The sequence below is a fragment of the Triturus cristatus genome, chromosome 7 (assembly GCF_964204655.1).
Source record: "Triturus cristatus chromosome 7, aTriCri1.1, whole genome shotgun sequence".
NCBI classification, from domain to species: Eukaryota; Metazoa; Chordata; class Amphibia; order Caudata; family Salamandridae; genus Triturus; species Triturus cristatus.
Window position 1 is genome coordinate 980,251,658 of NC_140590.1, and position 22,277 is coordinate 980,273,934.

Here is a 22,277-nt window from a genome sequence, read left to right on the forward strand (position 1 = left end):
GGGATAGCGGAAGGAAGTCGCTGTTTGTGGGGAAGTGCATCTGGAGTTACCTCTGCTTCTTCCCTTACCATTATTTCCTCTAAATCCTCCTCTGAAATAACCTCTTGAGGGGGATTGGTTGTTGCCCTTGTAAGAGGAGGAGGGATTTTCGGTGAATATGGTTTTGAAACCACCTCTGTAAATGGAGCGGCGAAAGGAACCCCTAGCTGCCGGTAATTGTAAAGCCCCCATGGACTTTGCTATCTCCGTGTCCTTTGACATCTTTTTGAGCGAGGTATCAACAGCTGGGCCAAAGAGATGCTCCTTGTCGAATGGTTGGTTAAGGATGGAGGTGAAGACCTCCGGCTTGAAGCCTGATATTCTCAACCAAGCATGCCTGCGTAAGAGTGCACTGGTGTTTACTGCACGAGCTGCTGTCTGCTGCGTCTAGGGCACACCTGATGGATGCATTGGTGATAAGATTACATTCTTGGATAAGTTCATTAGCCTTAGATTTGTGTTCATCAGGTAAATATTGTATGAGTTTTTCTAACTCCTCGTAATGAGCCCTATCATAACAAGCCCACAGAGCTTGAGCGTGGACAATGCGCCAGTGGTTTGCGGCCTGTGAAGCCACTCTTTTGCCGGAGATATCAATAAGCTTAGACTCCTTATCACGAGGAGGAGCTTCACCTGTGAGTTAGCTCTTGCCAATGTTGGAGACTAAAAGTCTGAGGGCAGCTGACCTAATGTAAACAGGGTCGGTGGGTGTGGGTTTATATTTTTTGTCCACCCTAGGTGTAATTATTCTGGCTCTTACAGGGTCTTTAAATACTTCATCCATGGGTTTTAGCATGCCTTTGAGCATTGGTAAGGTATGAGTAACTTTGGGAAGAAATCAGCATTTCAAAGAGGAAATACTCCAACGGCTCTTTATGGAGCTCTACTCATGATAATGAGCAGCCCTGTTAAGGAGCTCAATGTACCCAATGTGGTCGTCAGGTGGGGAGGGTCTGGAGGGATGCCAATCAGGGTCATTGTCTATGTTTGGGTCAGTATGATAGTCATCTCAAGGGTCAGTGTCCTGTGACCTATCCTGACCCTCTTCCCCATCCCCTTCATCCTGTGGGTCAGGTGAAAGTGGTGGTGAATTTAATGGTGCGATAAGCAAAAATGTGAACAGTGGGAGAAAGAGGTGGAATGTAAGTGGGAGAAGGGTTGGTACCCACACTCTTCCTCTTTAGAGAAATGTGGTAGTCCTCAGGTAGGTTTATCTTTTTTTTTTTTTTAGAAGAGTGGCATGAATCTGTCCTGTTTCAGGGTTGATCACTAGTTTTGCCTGCTTCGGATCCGAAGGCAGGGCATCGGGCCGAGGTTCTTTAGATGGAGCGTCTCTCCTTAGTTGCCGGTTTAGGCATCAAAGGTTTCGTCTGAGCCTTTCGGTGTCGAAGGTGGAATCTTGGGCAATTGTGGTATTGTGACTAACACATGCTTGGACTTGGCTTTCGGCGCTGGAGTGGTGTCATCTCGAGCTGGAAGGCTCCTCTTTTTGTTTCGGAAACGGGCGTCGGAAACTGTCAGTGCCGACCTTGTCCCTAAGGCAGAGAAGGGACCAGATCCTTGGTCTTTGGTTTTTGAGGGGGCAAAGGTGTATCTTTACTCACGGTACGCTGACCCGGAGTAACCTGCTCCTCTTCTTCCATGTCAGAGTCAGCTTTGGACACGGAGATATGTTGTTCTTCCTCGGCTCCTTGGGCTTGATGTTTTGTGTCGGAATCTTCATCGAAGAGGTCCTGTGCGGAGCTGCTCTGGTGTTGTATTTTGTGGCGTCGAGCCAGACTGTCACGAAGCGTCTTTTTCGATCGAAACTATCAACACGCGTCGCTGTTTTTCTCGTAGTGTTCTGGGGACAAGCAGAGGCTGCACACTTTGTGCGAGTTGGTGTATGGAAATTTAGCATGACACCCAGGACAGAACTTGAATGGAGTCCGTTCCATCGACTCCTAACGTGGTCGGCGCGGGTAGGTCCGACGGCCACCCACGAGTTTCCCCGATCTAAGGTTTTCCAAGGTGAGACGTTACGTGTCGAATGGGGAACCGCGATCGATAACAATACCGTCGAGGGCAGTGGATTTGTGCGTTGAAGGGCTCTGAAAACAGTCCCGAACCGGAGTGCAGCAATACACATTCAAACAGAATGGGTGAAAAAAAACTAAAGACTTCTTCAAACAAAAACAAAGTGCAAACATCCGGACCCAACACAAGATGGCCATCTATGCACAGCACGTGATCTTCAGCTCACATGCCTCGAACATACATTTGTGTGCAGTAAAAAGAACAAATAGGAATGGAGTAAAAAAAATCAAGAGAATAAATAGAGAAAAAGTTGGTGAAGTCAAAAGTCCCACTCTTGGAGTAGTTTACCCCGGAACGAGTAATGACCCAGTGGACAGTAAAGGAGGGCACATAAAACAACAAATTAACACACCAAGCCAAAATCAATTAAAATCAAGCTGCAAGAGACCGCCCCTCATGCGCGGCCTGACATCCCTCTCTCTCTACTGCAGTGTGTGGATGTTGTGTAATCTTGACGCAAATCTGAAAAGTTTCAGCCCAGGTGTTGTCTATTTCCCACCTACAGGTTTAATGTGGCCGTTGATTCCCAATCGTGTGTGGCAGTGATCCGGATAGTCGGGGTTTTGCATTGCTCATTGGTCATCTCAGGAGTTTCTACACATTCCTGCAATTTAGACAGAGTGAGCAGACAGGTGTTCAAAACTGAACGGGAGAAAGGAGGGAGTCTTGAGACTTTCACCTCACACCCAAGTATGAGGAAAGCCGGCCTACAGCTTATGTATAGTAGCTAGGTGTACAGCTTCAGCGCTACTCAACAGTAACATGGCATGAGGGATGGGGTGGGGGCAGGGAACAGACACCTCAGACCCCGGTCTTCGAATGCACAGCAAATGTAAAGATAAAAACATAATTTACAGCCCTGTTTACAGAAACGGATCTCGGAGCACTGAAAACACATCAAGCCCTTTGCTCAAATGCTCTAAGAGAAAGTAGTCCCTAAACAGATGCTACAATGGGACATGTTGGAGGGGACAAGTACTGGAGCACTGCTTTGTGCTGACGAAAAGGAACAGTGGAAGGATTGACCACTAGTAATTAAGGATTTGTAAAGGACACTAAAGCAGGCGAATGAAAAGCTGTAAGCCCACAAAGAGAAGTATATACTAAAGTATATACAAGGGGTCTTTGAAAGCTCGACCTAAAAAGTGATTGAGACATATTCCAATAGACCTGCAACTACATAAAAGAAAAAGGGACATTTTCTTTTAATTATAGTGCTTCTTCAAGTGAACCTTCATGAAAGCAGTAAGCACTGAATAGACCTGCCAATGCATGAGATACCGGGGCACTTTGGCATTCATATTAACATGTAAAAACTTAAAAATGTCAGTTTGAAACAATATGGAATGATTTTGATGATCTACAGGCTCTAAAGGTGACTATTTCTCTTTTTCTAAAAATGTATATTCTTAAGAAAATGACTAACAGCAACAAGAGTCAAATAAAAAAAAAAAACTCGATCAAAAAGCAATTTGTAAACGAAAAATGAAAGTATAGACAACTGGCCCTTTCAGAAAGCCCATTCCTCTAATATCTGTTCATGTCTTGTCAGTGGCTGGTGAGCCAGTTTTCTTTTTGCAGAGGTTTAGGATGTTTGGATGGAAGCGGATCAATTTTGATTTTTATAAACTCTCCCTTGAGAAGTAGGAAAACAAGTAGCTATTCTTGCACCTCCTAGGGATCTACATTAATAGTTTCAAGCACTGACTAGAGCAGCAACCTATCCACTAGGGCAGTGTAGGAAAGTAGATTGTGTGGTGTGGTTGTGAGGCATCATAATGGAATAATGTCACATTGTTTATAAGGTCCAGTTATGTTTCTTTAAGTAAACCCATAGCTCAGTTATGTGTAGATATAGCACAGAGCAGTCAAGCTCAGGCAAAGGAACAAGGGTAGGGCATTTAGAAGTACCAAAATACTAGGTAAGCAAGAAACATAATAAAAATCCAACACCAATTTATAAAAGGATTTTTTTAAATCTTGATTTAGGTACCGAAACAATAAAAATCTATCAAGCAGAACCAGCGATATGATGTTCATAAGTGAATTCTTCTAAATTCCAATAAATCTTTGTAAACTGCATCGAAGTTCGTGAGCCAATGGCTAGTTAGATTACCAATCGGCTCTTAGACTAGGCACAACGGGGTGGGCGCCAATCCCAGGGACCACTTAGGTCCAAGGAGGGGTCTCAGAGTACTCCCAGAAGATTTCACCAGGATCGCGGTTCCAGCATAGAAGTGATCCTGATGATGGGGGTGCAGGATGCGGAGGAAATGATGAGGATGCTGGAGTTTGAAAGAGTTGCAGCAAGAATTTCTGGGGCAACCCCAGGATGCACAAAGGTCAAGAGTTAGCTCCAGCCTACGACGATCCCAAGAAGCCCTGTGCAGGTCCAGTTGCAACTGGTCTCTGGTTACAGCAGTCTTTAAGTGTTATCCACAGGTAAGTGCCCTTTTCTTGCAGGAGAACTAGGTCCCATTCGACAACGGCCACGAGTCCCACCAACTGGGGGGGGGGGGGAACACCTCGGGCAGATCAGGAATCTGTTTCCCCGCAGGCTCTTTGCCATCGAGCGGTGGACAGGTGATCTTGGGCAGCTGCATTCTCACAAGTACAGGCTTCCTTCAGCATGTGTGTCCCCGATGTCCCTTCTTTAGACATGGCACAAGGGGATCCTTTTTCCCCACACAAGTGGCTCCTGCAGGGACAGTCCCTGTAGCGAGTCCTTCAGGTTCAACCAGTGCAGTCTTTGATGTATTCTCTTTTGGCTGGGTCCAGGGAGCAGCAGGAGAGTCATTCTATCTTCTTGCCAGTCCAGCAGAGATCTGAGGATTGTGGGTCTGGGGTGCCACTTTTCTGCCATCTTCTCCTTTGAGGGAGGGGAGGACTCACTAGAAAATGGAGCAATAGATCCCAAAAGGCTAGTCTGCATACATAAAGGAGTGGACAGGCACATGTGTGACAGCCATTTGCTTCACAGACGCAGTAGCCTCTTTGAAGCTGGGCCATCTGTGGCCACCACCTGGTAGTCACACATCCTTCCTTAAGAAATTCTCTTGGTTCCCTGTTCCTGGGAGTGCTTCACACTTCCTACCAGGTGTGCAGCATGCTGTTTTGGGTGACAACTGCTTCAGGCAAACAGAAAAGGCTACTGAAGGTGTGAGCAACAAAGTGGTGATTTTCTAAAGTCACTTTTCTATTAAACGTTGCCTTAAATTCGATCTCAGCAATAAGTCTGGTTTAATGGAACAGTTAATTTGATACCATGAAGTAATATCTTTGGTGGTCCCAAATGAAAGTTAGCACTTACCACAGTGGCTAGTGAAACTCCATGTTAGACAATGGGACCACTGGCCTTGCTAAAAGGATAAGGTCAATTTTAGTTTATCACTGTCATAGCATGTTAAATACAAAAGCAACATGTCCCTTTTCTAAATATTAAACTCTACCTAGTGGACTACCCATGCCTCTGCTAGGGGTGGCTTATTAATTTTAAAAAGACATTTTGACCAGGGTTAAAGCTGAACAGTTAGCCTGCAGTGGGAGAACTGAGTCTCGTTTTCACTTTGTCACTGTAATGGCATCACAATTAAGTACTGAAGTAGTGAAATGTAACCTACCACTGCAAGGTTCCTCTTGTACCCTATACTAGGGACTTATAAGTAAGCTAATTGAGCCAATCTGGTGTTATGACAATTATACACGTACTTTGGGGTGGGTCTGGACTGCAGGATCCACTATACTTAACAGAAAAAAAAAAAAAATAGCATTAGTCCAAAAACTTGGGTGGTGATCATACCAAGAAGTTTTTTTCCTACAGAACGCAACAGAAAGAATGAGGTAAGTAGCACCCTTTCCAAAAAGGTCCTTCAAGGAAGCCTCCTCTACTGCAGTGTCTGATTCAAGACAGAGGTTCGTTAACAGAACATCTGTATTTGAAAAGTGCACGTTCACCCAGGAGGGTATCTTGGCACTGAACAACAGATGTTTATTGAACACTAAATAAACTTGTAGGTAGCCGCTATGTAGATCTCTGCAAGTAGGATGTTTTGCAGCAACGCAGTAGCCTTTCTACTAGTGGAGTTAGCTTTAGGTCTACCAGATGGAATATGCTACTTACCAGTATGCATCTGTTCTTGGCATGTAGAGCTGCAGAGTTGTACACTTAGCATAGGTCGCCATCTGGTGTTGGGCCCGGATGTTTGCAGTTTGTTTTTCTTCTTGGACAGTCTTTGGAAGTCACGAGTTTGGTGACTCCTCCTTCGGTCCGTACTGCGCATGGGCTTCGGCTCCATCCTCAGATTGTTTTTCGCCAACAGGGAAATGATGGAGCGTAGTAATAACAGTGAGAAACCCATGTGTTGTATCTAAATAAGATGTACTGGAACGGATACAGGTAGCCGGGGAGGCGGGTGGGCGTGTACAACTCTGCAGCTCTACATGCCAAGAACAGATGCATACTGGTAAGTAGCATATTCCGTTCGAGGCATATGAGCTGCAGATTGTACACTTAGCATAGATTATATAGCAGTACCCAACCTTAGCGGCGACCACCGGTATCCGTTGCAGCTGTTTGAAAAAGTGTCTTTAGTACAGCCTGGCCCACCCTAGCTTGCTGCTTGGAATGCACATCTACACAGTAGTGTTTTGTGAAGGTGTGCGGTGTAGACCATGTGGCTGCTTTGCAGATGTCATCTAAGGGTATATTCCCTAGAAAAGCCATAGAAGCCCCTAACTTTCTTGTAGAGTGGGCTCTAGGAGGAACAGATAATGTTCTCTTTGCCTTTTGATAGCAAATTTGTATGCATTTTACAATCCACCTAGCTATCCCTGATTTAGAAATGGGGTTGCCTTTATGTGGTGGAGAGAAGGAAACAAACAATTGTTTAGTCTTCCTGAAGGGTTGCGTTCTTTGTATGTAGTATAGCAACGCCCTTTTCACATCAAGTGTGTGTAAGGCCCTTTCTGCAACAGATTGGGGTTGCGAAAAGAAGACAGGTAATTCCACTGATTGATTGAGGTGGAAGGGGGAAATGACTTTGGGCAGAAACTTCGGATTTGTGCGAAGTATGACCTTGCTGTGATGCATTTGTATGTAGGGTTCCTGTATGGTGAACGCTTGTATTTCACCAACCCTTCTAAGGGAAGTGATCGCTACAAGGAAAGCTGTTTTCCAGGTGAGAAACTGTAGCTCACATTTGTGCATTGGTTCGAAGGGCGGACCCATTAGTCGTGTAAGAACTAAATTTAGATTCCATACAGGGGAAGGTGGTGCCCTGGGAGGAATTACGCGTTTAAGGCCTTCCATGAAGGCTTTAATAGCGGGCACTCTGAAGAGTGATAAATGCTGTCTGTTTTGTAGATAAGCAGCGATCGCTGCTAGGTGTAGGCGTATGGATGAATATGCCAGGTTACACCTGTGAAGATGGAGCAGATAGCATATGATGTGCTGTATGGATGCATCTAGAGGGTTGATTGTATTGTTACGGCAGTAAATTACAAATCTTTTCCACTTTGCGGCATAGCATGCTCTAGTGGTAGGACGTCTGGCTTCCATGATGATGTTCATGCAATCAGGGGGAAGGTTAAGGTATCCGAATTCTAGGATTTCAGGAGCCAGATCGCCAGGTTGAGCTGAGCTGGGTCCGGGTGCCTGATTTCTCCATGGTTCTGGGTTAGGAGGCATGGGGATAGATGTAGTTTTTGATGTGGTACCACTGACAGTTGTAGTAGCGTGGTGTACCACGGCTGCCTGGCCCACGTCGGAGCTACCAGAATGAGTGTGAGGGAGTGCTGTTGTAGCTTCCTGACCACTAATGGAATTAGTGGGAGAGGTGGAAAGGCGTATGCAAATCTGCCTGACCAGTTCATCCATATCGCATTGCCCTTGGACAATGGGTGTGGGTATCTGGCGGCGAAGCTTGGGCATTTTTTGTTTTCGTGGGTGGCGAAGAGGTCTATCTGAGGATGCCCCCATTGTTGGAAGAATGGGTGAAGAACTTGTGGATGCAGTTCCCATTCGTGTAGTTGTTGCGTTTGTCTGCTGAGCAGATCTGCCATGGTGTTTTGTACGCCTGGAACGTGCTGTGCCAGGAGAAAGATGTTTTGAGGAATTGCCCATCTCCATATGCTCTGGGCTAAGCGGGAGAGCTGGGGAGAGTGTGTCCCCCCCTGTTTTTGGATATAATACATTGCAGTCATATTGTCTGTGCGAATGAGGACTGCTTTGCCCGAAATCTGTTTTTGGAAAGATTTTAGGGCTAGAAAGATCGCCAAGAGCTCCAGATGGTTGATGTGGAGCGATTTTTGCTGTGGCGTCCATAGACCTTGCATGGTGAGGTGTAGAAGGTGCGCTCCCCAGCCGGAGAGCGATGCGTCCGCTGTTAGAGTCACCTGAGGAACCGGGTCCAGGAACGGCCGCCCTTTGGAAAGGTTTGTGGTGTTCCACCACTGCAGAGAGTGATGTGTGCGGCCGTCCACCAACACCAGATCCGTCAGCTGACCCTGGGCCTGGTTCCACTGTTGTGCTAGGCACTCTTGAAGTGGACGCATGTGGAGTCTTGCATGGGGCACTATGAAGATGCAAGACGCCATCATTCCTATGAGCTTCATAAACACTCTTGCTGGAAGAGAGTGTTGAGGAAGGAAGGTTTTGCGTAAGGCTTGAATGCTTGTGATTCTGGCTGAGTTTGGATAGGCAATACCCTTGGAGGTGTCTATAGTGGCCCCGAGATATTGCTTTGTGTGAGATGGTATGAGGTGGGACTTTTGGTAGTTCACCGTGAAGCCTAGCTGGTGGAGCAGTTGGATGGTGCCGTTTGTATGTTGCACACATTGGTCGTAGGACGCGGCTTTTATCAGCCAGTCGTCCAGGTAAGGGAAGACGTGAATGTGTTGACGTCTGAGGTGTGCTGCTACTACTGCTAGGCATTTGGTAAACACCCGTGGTGCGGTGGTGACCCCGAAGGGGAGAACCGTGAATTGGTAATGTTGCCCGTCCACCACGAACCTGAGGTATTTCCTGTGAGAGGGGTGTATTGGAATGTGAAAGTATGCGTCTTTCAGATCCAAGGTTGTGAGAAAGTCTCCCTGGCAGAGGAGTGGGAGGACTTGCTGTAGGGTGACCATGTGAAAATGGTCTGAATGTATGTAGGCATTTAGAGGCCGGAGGTCGAGAATGGGTCTGAGGGTCCCGTCTTTCTTTGGTATTAAGAAATATAGGGAGTAGACCCCTAGATTTTGTTTATTGACGGGGACCTGCTCTATAGCGTGCTTTCGGAGGAGTGAGAGTACCTCTTGTTTGAGCAGTGTGGAATGTTCTTGAGACATTGGACGGTGCCTTGGTGGGATATTGGGTGGGGTAGATGTTAGTTCGAGACAGTACCCTGACCGAATGATTTGGGTCACCCATTTGTCCGATGTTATGGACTCCCATACGTGGATAAAGTTTTGTAGTCTGCCCCCGACCGGAGTGGAATGGTCTGGGGGGAGCGGAGGAGAGTCATTGTGCGGGGGGGGGTGGCAGAACGGGTGTTGTTGGTTTTGCCCCTGCCCTTGTTGTTACCCCTGTAACCACCTCTCTGATTGCCCTTTGAAAAGGTATTTTGAGAAGGGGACTTGTAGGAGGTAGAGGCGTTATCGGTGGAGGAGCCTCTGCCTGTGCCACGAAAGGACGAGCGTCGAAAGGAACGTTTGGAGGCTTGTGTTTGGAGTGCCCCCATAGACTTTGCTGTGTCTGTGTCTTTCTTCATCTTTTCGAGCGCTTCGTCTACCTTTGGCCCAAAGAGTGTTTCCTGGTCAAAGGGGTGATTGAGTATGGATGCCTGGACTTCAGGCTTGAACCCTGAGATCCTGAGCCAGGCGTGGCGGCGAAGCAGGACACTGGTATTTATGGCCCTAGAAGCAGTGTCGGCTGCATCGAGGGCACACTTAATGGAGGTGTTTGTAATTAGTTTGCCCTCCTGTATCAGGTCATGAGCCTTGTGCTTGTATTTTTCTGGAAGGTGCTGCATAAGAGCCTCTAGTTCGTCATAGTGTGCTCTATCATATCGCGCAAGCAGTGCTTGTGTGTTTGCAATGCGCCACATGTTTGCAGCTTGGGAGGCGGTGCGTTTACCAGACGCGTCCAGAAGTTTAGATTCTTTGTCTGGCGGTGGGGCATCTCCTGAGGATTGGGAGTTAGCCCGCTTTCTAGCTGTGGAGACAACTAGGGAATCTAGGGGAGCAGGGCCCTTGATGTAAGCAGGGTCTGTGGGTGCCGCCTTATACTTCTCTATTCTAGGGTTCAGTACTCTGGCTCTGACAGGGTCTTTGAACACCTCTGTAGCGTGCTTGGTGACACCCTTAAGCATGGGTAAAATGGAAGTGGATTTGTCTTGTATATCAAATGTATCCAGTAGGAAGTCTTCTTCTACTGGTTCACTGTGCATGTCCACCCCGTGGTAGTGTGCTGCTCTCTGCACTAAATGGTGAAACCCTAAGGAGTCCTCTGGAGGAGACGGTCTTGATGGGTATAGGTCGTCCTGAGGTACATTGGGTATATTAGGGTTATTGTAATCCTCCCATGGATCTGGGGTCCCTGGTGGAGTGGGATCCATTGGGGCGTCCGCCGGGTAATTGTCCGGATCCCCATCATCCGGATCTGGGGATGGGGTCGGATCGTAGTGAGGTACAGGTGGCGGAGACCTGTGAGGTGGAGGCGGTGGAGGAGGTGGAGGGGGTAGGGGAGGCGGTGGTGGGGAGGGCACTCTGAGGGGAGAAGTAGCAGAGTCCTTCCTTTTGGGTGGAGGAGGAGGAGCCGGAGCATCAAGGCGTCTTTTCTTGGTAGTTAAAGTCAAAAGCCCAGTCTTTGGATCTTTGGACAAAGTCTTTTGTAAAGGGTCTGGTGTAAACAGAGCCAATGGTGTCGAGTCGTCTGTCGGCACCGGTGATTTCGGAACCGGGGGTTTCGATGGTCTGTGTGCGCCATGCTTTTTTGAGGTCTCCGGGTGTTTCGGCGTCGAATGATGTTTCGGCGCCGGAGCATCGGTGCCGACGGATTTGTGTTTGTGTTTGGTCGGCACCGAGTGTCCAGGCTTCGGCACCGGTGGTTTCGGAGTCGAGCTGGATTTTGCAGTCTTCGGTGCCGGATGCTGTTTTTCGGCACCGGGTGTTGGCTGGCTCGATCCCGAGCTGCCATGAGACTTTGGGAGCTTCGACACCGGGCCCGAAGGTGGGGTGATCGAAGTTTTGGTTTTGGTTTTGCCCAGGCCGGCAGGCGAGGGAGTAACCTGAGTCTCTTTGGTTTTCGGCGTGGGGGTGGGAGGGGGCATAGTACTCACGGCCCGCTGCGCTGGTGTAATGTCCTCCACGTCGGAGTCGTCGGCCTCGGAAGCGCTGACGACGTCTTCCTCCTGCTCGGTGTGTGTTTGCCCCGAAGCTTCGGCGTCGTCTCCGAAGATGTCCGGTGGAGCTGCAGAGGATGAGTGCGCCATGGTGCGTCGAGCTCTTCGATCTCGGATGGTCTTCTTCGATCGAAAAGACTTGCAGGCGGGGCAGTCTCTGGCCTCGTGTTCCGGAGAGAGGCAAAGGTTACACACCTGATGGAGGTCGGTGTGGGGAAATTTAGACCCACATTTTGGGCACTTTTTGAACGGAGTCCTTTCCATCGGCCGGGACCGGAGTCGCGGAGGGCCCGAAGGCCGGTGTCGATGTACGGGATGGAGAAAGTGCCGCTTCGAGAGATGAAGATGATGAAGGAACTCGAAGAATCGAGGATTTTCCGTCGAGGCTGGAACCGTAGAAGTTCGAAGCCGGAGCACGAAGTATCACATCCGAGCCCGATGGCGGAAAAAAACAATCTGAGGATGGAGCCGAAGCCCATGCGCAGTACGGACCGAAGGAGGAGTCACCAAACTCGTGACTTCCAAAGACTGTCCAAGAAGAAAAACAAACTGCAAACATCCGGGCCCAACACCAGATGGCGACCTATGCTAAGTGTACAATCTGCAGCTCATATGCCTCGAACATAGGAGTTTATAGGGAAAATGTAGAAAATCGAAAACTATCACATCTAGAAATGGATTGATTCGCTGTGGCTAAACCTTTTCCTACTGGTCAGTAGCTGACAAAGAAGTTTTGCTTTCCTATAGGTATTTTATTTTGTCTAGGTCAAAATTAACACACTCTTGATATCCACCATGTGAGCCTTTTTAACATAGAAGAAACATTTTTGATAGAATAAATACCCAAAGTAAAGGGTCGATTCACCTGGAAATCTCCTTGGGAGGAAACAGAAGGAGTGTCTTCTTAGACCATTTGTTCTGTGATAGGAGCAGGACCTCTGACCTCCGTCACGGTCCTGCTCTCTCCCCCCGTAGCTCCGGCTGCTGTGCCTCTGCCCAGGCAGAACGCAGTCCAGGTAAGGGTTCAAACATTGGCTCCTACCTAGGACGGGCCCTCTGCTGTGCCTCGTTGCCCCGCTGCCCCTCCTGCTTCCCATTTTGTGCATGGTTTGTTTGCCTGGGTTTTACTCATTATTGTGCCTTGATTTTCCCATTTGTGTGCCCCGTTTACTGTCCCTGGTCTTATTTTGTGCCCTGCTAGTCATTGTGAGTGCCGTTGCGCCCGTTTCCCCCCCCCCGCTTCTCGCTCCCCCACCCGCCGCTGCTGCCCCCGTGGCCGCTCCCCTCTACCGCTTACCACTCCGCCTCCCAGCTCTGCCCCTCCCACCTCCCCTATTGATGCCAGCTGATGTGCTGGCGCGCTGCTGGCGTGCCAAAGTCAAGCCCGTCTGCACCCGTCCGCGGCCAGTGCCAGGAACCCTGGATCTCTGGCCATCCACTGCTACGGCACCACTGCCCTACTCGCACTCAACCCCGGAAGACGGAGGGAATGCCAACAGGCCTCGCCAAACACAACCCATGGCCAGTTCTCCTGCCTCCACTACCGACAAAGACCCTCACCGACAGCCCGGCCTCCAACACCGGCGACCCCCTAAAATGCATCCTCCTCAAAGTACGCTCCGTACACAAACACGCCATAAAAATCTGGAACCTTCTCTATTCCTGCTTGCCTGACACAGCCTTCTTCACAGACCTGGACCAAGCACCCTTCGCCTCAACACCTCCAACGAAACCGTCACCTCCGCCAAAAAACCTGCACTTCCAGACCCAGACCACCCCCAAAACCACTCAGAGGAACCCTCGTCTACAGACCACCCCCCCACCCCCCCCCCTTTCGCCACCACTATCGCAGACTTCATCACACCCCACGCCATCGCCTCAACGAACTATATACTCATTGGAGACCTGAACTTCCACCTTGACAACCCCAATGGCCCCAACCCACCACCCTTTGCGACAACCTCGCCAGCATCGGACTTAAACTAGTCAACACACCGACCCACAGAGCAGGACACATCCTCGATCCCATCTTCGCAGCAGGAAACTACGTCCATTTCAGCCACAATGCAACCACCATGGACCGATCACCACTGCGTACACTTCACCATTGACAAACCCAAGGCACCCAAACCAGCCCACCACGAAGGAACTGGAGCAAGGTTACAGACGAGCAACTCCACTCCACCCTCACCCGAGACAACCACACCTGGTCATCCGACGCAAACAACGCAGCCAGAGAACTCAGCACCTGGATCCCCAACTGCACAGACGAGCTTGCCCCGCTACCCAACCCTGACAGGTAACACCCCAGGAAAGCCGCCTGGTTCCCCACAGCCCTCCAAGAAGCTAGGCGCACCTTCAGACACCTGGAGAATAGCTGGAGAAACACAAAGACAACCGAAAACCAGACCTCCTAAAAGGACGCCATAACGGACTACCACAACCAAATCAGAGCCACCAAGAGGAACTTAATCCACAACAAAATCCTCGCCAACTCCAAAGAACTCTTCAGCGTCCTTCAAGAATTCACCAACCCACGCAGCAAAGCCACAATCAACCACCCCATCCCAAGAACTCTGCGACAAGCTTGGAACCTACTTCCACCTTAAGATCAAAAACCTCTACGACAACTTTTGCGACCATTCACCAGGCACCACAGACAGCCCTCCTCCCCCCCCCCCCCCCCTCCAGAGACACCACACAGACCATCTCCAACTGGACACCGATCACAGCGGACGACCCTGCCTTGATCATGAAAGGCATCCACTCGGGGGGGGGCCACCGACCCCTGTCCCCCTCATATCTACCACAGAGCCGTGGCCGCCATCGCACCTGAACTACAACGCGCCAGCAACACCACCTTCAAGACGGGCACCTTCCCAGATAACAGACCCCTGCTCAAGAAGCCCACGGCTGACCCCACCAACCTCAAGAACTATCGGCCCATCTTGCTTCTCCCCTTCGCTGAGAAAACAGTCAACAGGGAACTAACACGATTCATCGAAGAGAACGCCTTCCTCGACCCGTCCCAATCAGGATTCCGAAGCAACCACAGCACAGAGACCGCCCTACGCCGTCACCATAGACTACATTCGCACCCTTGTGAACCAAGGCCACTCCGCAGCCCTCATCCTACTCGACCTATCAGCGTCATTCGACACAGTCACCCACCACACACTAGCCACCAGACTACACGATGCCGGCATACAAGGAACAGCCCTGGACTGGATCCAATCATTACTCACCGGATGAAGCCAAAGGATCACACTGCCACCCTTCCTCTCCGACCTCACGAAAATCACCTGCGGAGTCCCACAGGGGTCTTAACTGAGCCCGACCCTCTGCAACATCTACATGGCCCCCCTCGCAGACTTTGTCCGACACACGGCATCAAGATCGTATCCTACCCCGACGACACCCAACTCATCCACTCCCTCACCAAAGATCCCACCACCGCCAAACAACTTCCAGAAAGGAATGCAAGACGATGCAGCCTGGATGACCAACAGCTGCCTAAAACTCAACGTCGAGAAGACAGAGGTCCTCGGTACCACCCTTCAGCATGGGACAGCACATGGTGGCTGACCACCCTCGAAAGCCCACCTTCCCCCTTCAGACCACGCCAAGAACCTCAGCATCGTTCTCAACTCACTCACCATGAACCGTCCGATCAACGCTGTCACCTCCAGCTGCTTCAACACCCTCTGCAAGACCTTCAAGTGGACCCCCCTGAGTCAAGGAAGACAGTCACCCACGCACTCACTAGCAGACTGGACTACAGAAACGTACTCTATGCCGGCATCAACAGATCCCTACTCCACGAACTCCAGACAATACAGAACACCCCCGCCAGACTACCTCGGAATCCCCCGGCACAAACACATTACCCCAGCATCTACGAAGACTTCACTGGCTCCCCGTGGAGTAGAGAGTCACCTTCAAAATCCTCACTCACGCCTACAAATGCCTACACAACAACGGACCCAAATACCACAATGACAGAATCAACTTCCACTTACCCAAAAGAAACCTCCGATCCTCCAACCTCGCACTGGCAGAAACCCCACGCATCCACAGAGCCAGAGCAGGTGGAAGATCCTTCTCCCACATTGTGGCCAAGACCTGGAACGAGCTACCGGCAGACATCAGACGAGCCCCCTCACTGAACACCTTCAGGAAGACCCTCAAAACCTGGCTCTTCGGCTAGACTAATCTACAGATAAATACCGCCTCGCGCCCCCACTCCCCAAAGGCCTTGAGACCCTCAAGGATGAGTAGCGTGCTTACAATTCCCTGATTGATTGCGATATATTGTACCATGTTCATGACAACGCAAGGCTTGCATTTAATTAACTTTACAGACTGGAATGACAACTAATTGGAAAGCTGCTTTGCTTGCTACATTCTACAAATTAGCCTTACTGGTAGGCTCAAAGGGAGGACCTCTGAGCTTAGCCTGTCAACTCTGAGGAGAGATTGTGTCCTAACTTGAAGAATCACTTTAGTAACTCACTCAAAACAATTCTGGATAACAGGACTCTAAAAAAGTAATTTTGTGAATGGCAGTTTCTGTAACCAGCAACGGCTGAAAGTTATACTTTTAAGGAAGAGAACTGAAACTCCCCTGACAAGGTTTCAAAAAGGTGTGTGTGTGTGCGCGTGCATGTATGCATGTGTGTAAAATTCTCTCTTTTCCTTTATGATGAGATGCAGAATAATCTTGCACATTTAAATTTGTAGAACTCCTGGTGGAAGAGTGTCAGAAGCCTGCCACCAAGCTCAGTGAGGGTACATAGTTGCAGGATCTGGCCCCCAAATGTGGGTGGGAGATCCAGTCTGTACAGCGGCCTCCTATGAGGTCTAGGTAAAGGAGATCACTGAACTACAACAGATGTGGCCAGGCTAGGAGGATCATAATTAACTTGAAGTATGTCAAGTTTAAAGATAATTGATGGTATCAAGATTGACACAAATGTATAAAAAGATTCCCAAACCAGTCAGTCAAAATGCATTCTCTTCCATTACTGTTTGGTAATATATGGAGGTGAAATCGACTATTTTGCTGTTTTTGTCTTGATAGGTGTAGTTGTGGAAAACCCTACTAATAATTTCCAGATTGTGCTTTGTGAGGAAGAAATCTGGATCTCAGGCTCTCTCACTTGTTCAGACAAGACACTGCTGCTGCATTCTCCATCATAACCCGAATAGAGTCCTCAATGAAAGCTGCAAGAAAGAACTTGAGAGCCAGGTAAGCAACTAAATTCTACGGCCATTCACTAAATAGGAAGGCTAACCATGTATGCCTCCAACATTTTAAGGGAGGCATCGGTCATGATCATCTGGCATTGAATATCCCGGTGAATTGGGACATTCTTTACCAACCTCTCTGCTTAACACAACCAAATGAATGGATTGCTGCCTGGAAAAGCGGTCGTCTTATTAGCGGCCACAGAACTGGGACCTAGGATCTGCCATGCAAAGCAGCAAGGCTCTAATGTGAAGACAAGCATGAGGAAGCCGGGAAATACAAGGCTCAAACTATAGAAGAGATCAGTTCTGTAAAACTAACAGATTAAAAATGTAGCAGAGTGCAAGACTTATGAAAGATGGCTGAAACTAGGACCTGAAGGATATACGCTTTTATGGGGGGGCGTCAAAACTGTTCCCAAATTATTGATTTGAATGGGATGGATGTGGGTCATTCTTGATTGAATGGAAGCTACTACTACTAGAGAATGTGAATTCTCAATTGATAATAATGCGAAATGTTGAGGAGTCAAGGGAAACTGTCAAGATGAACAAGTTAATTACCTTGGGTAACGCTTATTCTGGTGGATATTTAACCCAAGATATTTATGCCCAAGTGCCAGACTGGATCCAGAAGATTAAAAACGCCACCCAGGTGTGCTGAAATCAGTTTTTTTCTTGACTGTCTGTAACCTTGGACGCAGAGTCCAACAATAATCAGAGGTACTTGTGTGCAAATTACTAAATTGGGTCCTTTTTATATTTGGAAAAGAGACATTCCACAGAACGGGAAGGCAAGGCTGCAGTAAGAAATCTACAGTTAGTTAAGAGTATCCACACAAAAGAGGTTTACCAAAGGTAAGTAACAACTTCTGACGGATACTGCTTTTTTGTGTTAGAAAGATTTACATGTACACATAATGGATGCAAAGCAATTATCTTGTATCGGTCGTAACAATAAATTAAAAGAGCAATCGAGACCTTGATGTACATGTATAAAGCATGGTTAGTGGTTGCATCAGAGGGGAGAGATAAGGAGGGAAAGCAAGAGGTAGAAAAGTTGAGATTTGGGTAGGGGAGTGCGATGAGCAAAGTTCATGCTGCGATTTATGTAGATTTAGAGGATTATTTGTGTCTGTCAATTTGAGTTCTAATTTATCATTATTAGACAAAACTACACTAGGGCCTCAGATGAAGCTGCTGATACTGGAAAGCTAAGTGAGGCCCTCCACTAGAATTCAGATACAATCTGGTTGAGTGGGAGCCCCAGATATGGAACAATCCGTACTGGTGGCCTAGCTCTCACTTGGGGCTCCCACGATGCCAAGAAACACTGGTGCCATGTGGATCCGGAATTGTACCAGCTCCCTCTGCCTCAGTTGCTGTGTGTATATCACCATGCCGCTCTCAGAGGACTCTGACGTGGGCTACAGAGGTAGCCCCACAGTATTTGAATAAGGAGGCCCGGACAAGTCAGCACATACCCCAGTGTTAGAGAACCCCCAATCTCTCACCGGGTATGACAGACAGGGATACCAATCTTGGGAGGGGAGCGACAAGCCGTCTTGGCCACCTTTATTCCAATGGAACCCCTAAGACCAGCCAGAGAACAATGTGCCAATGATTTAAAGTTGCAACTTAACGGCCTCCATTGTATAACAGACACTGGGCCAGACAACCTGGAGAAAGGGAATCGGGGGAAAGAGTCCAGGGTGGAGCACATGATGGTAGATGGGGGACACTAACACACTTTCAAGTCTTTACCGTACTCTAGATAGATCCAGTCCTATAAATAAAAAATTTGTGTCACTTAACAGGCCTTGCCCTCACATGGACTGGAGATGGACTGGACACAAATCTGAGGTAGGGCAGCGAAGTCCTCAGTCTCCAGCATAGGGCAAATGACTTCAAATTAATATTGTGGTGGTACCCGACCCCTGTCTGCCTGAAAGCGGTGTGGGATGCTCCAACTAAGTAACTATTGGAGGGGTTGTGATTCACGGGTGACATATATTCAAATGTAGTTAGACTGACCAAAAATAGAGCAGCTTTGGGGGCAAGTTTTGGAACCCATTAAGGGAATCCACTGTCAAATATTACTTTTGGGTCAAATGGAGGTTGATGAACTCCACCTCCTTTACGGGGCCGAGAAAATCAGTAGCCTCACTTTTGTTGGCAGTCCGACTAGTGATAGCACAGAAACTGAATACTACCAAAGACAGACCAATGGTGGATGAAGGTATGAACAATACATGCAAAGGAGCGCCTCACAGCCACCCCTGAGAGTTACACTCACACCTCGACTCCCAGAATTCGTGAGATTGGCGAGAGTTGGAGGTACCACCCTGCAGGATTCAAAATTTCTATTTTTAGGTGGGTCAACCCTAAATTCTAAGCATTAACCAACATTTCACTTTTCCATGTGTTTTCTCCATTTCCAGATGTCAACATTTGGCGTTGCACAATAGCCCCGTTCATAATATTTGAAAAATAATCTTGTAGTAGACTTGATAGCAGTACAACTTTATGAAACAAACTGGATTTGGCAATTAAGGAATGTATATCATGCAATTGATTGCTCCATTTTTTTTTATCAATGTGCCAAATAGACTGCAACAAAAGCCACAAGCTTCTCAATAAAATAAGCATTACCTCATGTGGAACTTCTTGAAGGCGATCAAGTGCTCGAATATGATCCAGTGTGTCTATAGATGGTGACAATCCTCCATGCAAACAGAAAATCTGAATGAAAAACAATTTATACGTTACACACCACAGGAACTAACATCATCAATAGTAATGGCATCAAGAAGACAATAGATGAGGCAATACACACAAACAGCAAACAGAGTGTACAAAGTGAGATTCATTCAATAGTCGTTTGTAGGTTTCGTTGTAGGTCTTTATTTCACACACTCTTGGTGTACAGCTTTAGAAACAGCCAACGCGTTTTGCCCTAGCAAGGGCTTCTTCAGGGTAAAAAATGGTAATGAAGTGTGTGAGCCAAATGGATTCAATCCGGTAATGTATAATGAATGCGATACGTCCTTATGGACGTGATCTCCAAAGAGGCCGTAGGCCGGTTAGAAGTGCCTATGTATCCTTAGTCAGGAGATAGTGTACATGGCCTCCAAGGCGGAGGTAAAGAACTAAATGGCCAATATACGCCTCCAATGTCTTTCAAAAGTGTATTTGATCGGTGTGTATCTGATCTAGATCTGTGACCACCAGGCGCATCAATACCAAAAAAACAAAGACCTGAATATAAAGGTGGCTTTAAAAAATATATCAGTACATGTGTAAACAGCACATATATACATCTCATAAAAAAACACTGATTTATTAAGTGACACTTATTTAGGACAAGGAAAAGGCCTAGTCTGCAGAAACTAAGACAAGTTATTCAAACCTGTAATAGAAAGTATTTACCATTGTAATAAAAGTCTGAACAAAACTATTCAAAATAGTTATAACTGATGCACAAATCTAACTTGTTATAGCGCTCATACTAAGAAAGATTGATTCATGTTTAGGTATAGTTTTTTCAAAAATGAATAATTAGTCTTTGTCACACTTGGACAGCTTAAACCAAATAACCAGCAAAATCTATATTTTGGGACCAGCACTTCATGGAGTATCTAAAAAACAGAAACTAATGTAAATCTGTTGAAATTAAATTTCATTTTGTTAGTCATCTAGGGAGTAAATCTCTAAGGATGCTTGAGATCAACAAAAGAGGAAATCACATAAGGCCCTTCTTTAGAGGATTCTATGGTCTGCAGTATTCAAAAAGTTTGTTGAGTCAGTCTTCTCCATCTGCTTAAATGTTGTGAACGTTATAACCAGCTATACCTATATTCAGTTAATCCTAGTTGCTTAAGATTGCCATCAATTATGGCACCTACCACACACTGGAAAACTTGGATACTTATTCCCAAATCAAATAACCAAACAGCTCAGATTTTCATTACCAGAGGTTAATCTATTATCAACTACTTGAGCATATTTTTGATAGCAGAATTTCAATATAAACGTAGATTGGGATACAATTTGGTAATTCAAATTGAATATGCTACTTACCAGTATGCATTTGTTCTTGGCATGTAGGGCTGCTGACATTCATATCTGTGCATAGATCGCCGCCTAGTGTTGGGTCCGGATGATTGCACATTGTTGTCCTGGAAGAGTCTTCGAAGTATCACGAGATAGGTGGCTCCTCCCCTGGACTACAGTGCGCATGGGCATCCTCTCCATCCTCAGATTGTTTTTCGCCATTGTGGCAGTGATGGAGTAGATACCGCAAGTGATGACCATGCTATACAGTAATTCTGAGTGCAGCAGCCGCTACATCCGCCGGGGAGGAGGGTGGGCGATATGAATGTCAGCAGCCCTACATGCCAAGAACAGATGCATACTGGTAAGTAGCATATTCAGTTCGAGGCATGTGGGCTGCTGAATTCATATCTGTGCATAGATTATATAGCAGTCCCCCTATTAGCGGTGGCTGCCCGTGCCAGCTGCAGCAGTCTGAAAAAGGGTCTTGAGAACAGCCTGTCCTACAGCTGCCTGCTGTTTTGAATGTACATCTACACAGTAGTGTTTGTAAATGTATGTATAGTGGACCATGTGGCTGCTCTACATATTTCCTCTAAAGGAATATTCCCTAGGAAAGCCATGGACGCCCCTAACTTTCGTGTTGAGTGGGCTCTGGGAGGAATCGTTAATGTGCGTTTAGCTTTTTCATAGCAAATTTGAATACATTTAACGATCCATCTGGCTATCCCTGCTTTGGAAATGGCGTTGCCTTTGTGTTGTGGAGAAAAGGCAACGAACAGTTTGGTTTTCCTAAAATCCTGTGTTCTGTCTATATAGAACATGAGGGCTCTCTTTACATCTAGTGTATGGAGCATTCTCTCCGCGACATTTTCTGGATTTGGAAAGAAAACAGGCAGTTCAATAGTTTGATTCATGTGGAACTGCGATATCACTTTAGGCATGAAAGTGGGGTTAGTACGTAGTACAACTCTGTTTGCATGAACCTGTATGAATGGCTCTTGAATGGTTAGTGCCTGGAGTTCACTAACTCTTCTCAACGAAGTTATTGCCACTAAGAAAGCTACTTTCCAGGTGAGGAATTGAATCTCACATGAATGTAGAGGTTCAAAAGGTGGACCCATCAGTCTGGTGAGGACCACATTTAGGTTCCACACCGGTGCCGGTGGGTGAGTTGGAGGAATCACTCTTTTGAGTCCCTCTAAGAAGGCTTTGATGGCAGGCACCTTGAATAAAGAGGTGCTGCCTGTTCTGAAGATAGGCCGCTATTGCGGTTAGATGTATACGGATGGAGTTGTATGCCAGATTGCATCGGTATAAGTGTAACAGGTAACAGATGATGTTCTGAATGGATGCATCCAGCGGATCAATGTCATTGAGTCTACAGTAAATGACAAACCTTTTCCATTTAGCCACATAGCAAGCTCTGGTCGTGGGTCTCCTGGCCTCCTTGATGATATTCATACATTCTGGAGGCAG

At 47.4% G+C, this 22,277-nt stretch overlaps 1 protein-coding gene across 1 annotated transcript in view; it reads right to left on the reverse strand.

Moving 5' to 3' along the window:
• LOC146810948 (serine/threonine-protein phosphatase 2A catalytic subunit alpha isoform-like) overlaps positions 1–22,277 on the reverse strand; it is a 195,967-nt gene that overhangs the window by 89,228 nt on the left and 84,462 nt on the right. Inside the window, exon 4 of the mRNA XM_085618017.1 lies at positions 19,398–19,487. Coding sequence (XP_085474143.1) covers positions 19,398–19,487 — 90 coding nt within the window. The remainder of the gene's footprint in view (positions 1–19,397; positions 19,488–22,277) is intronic.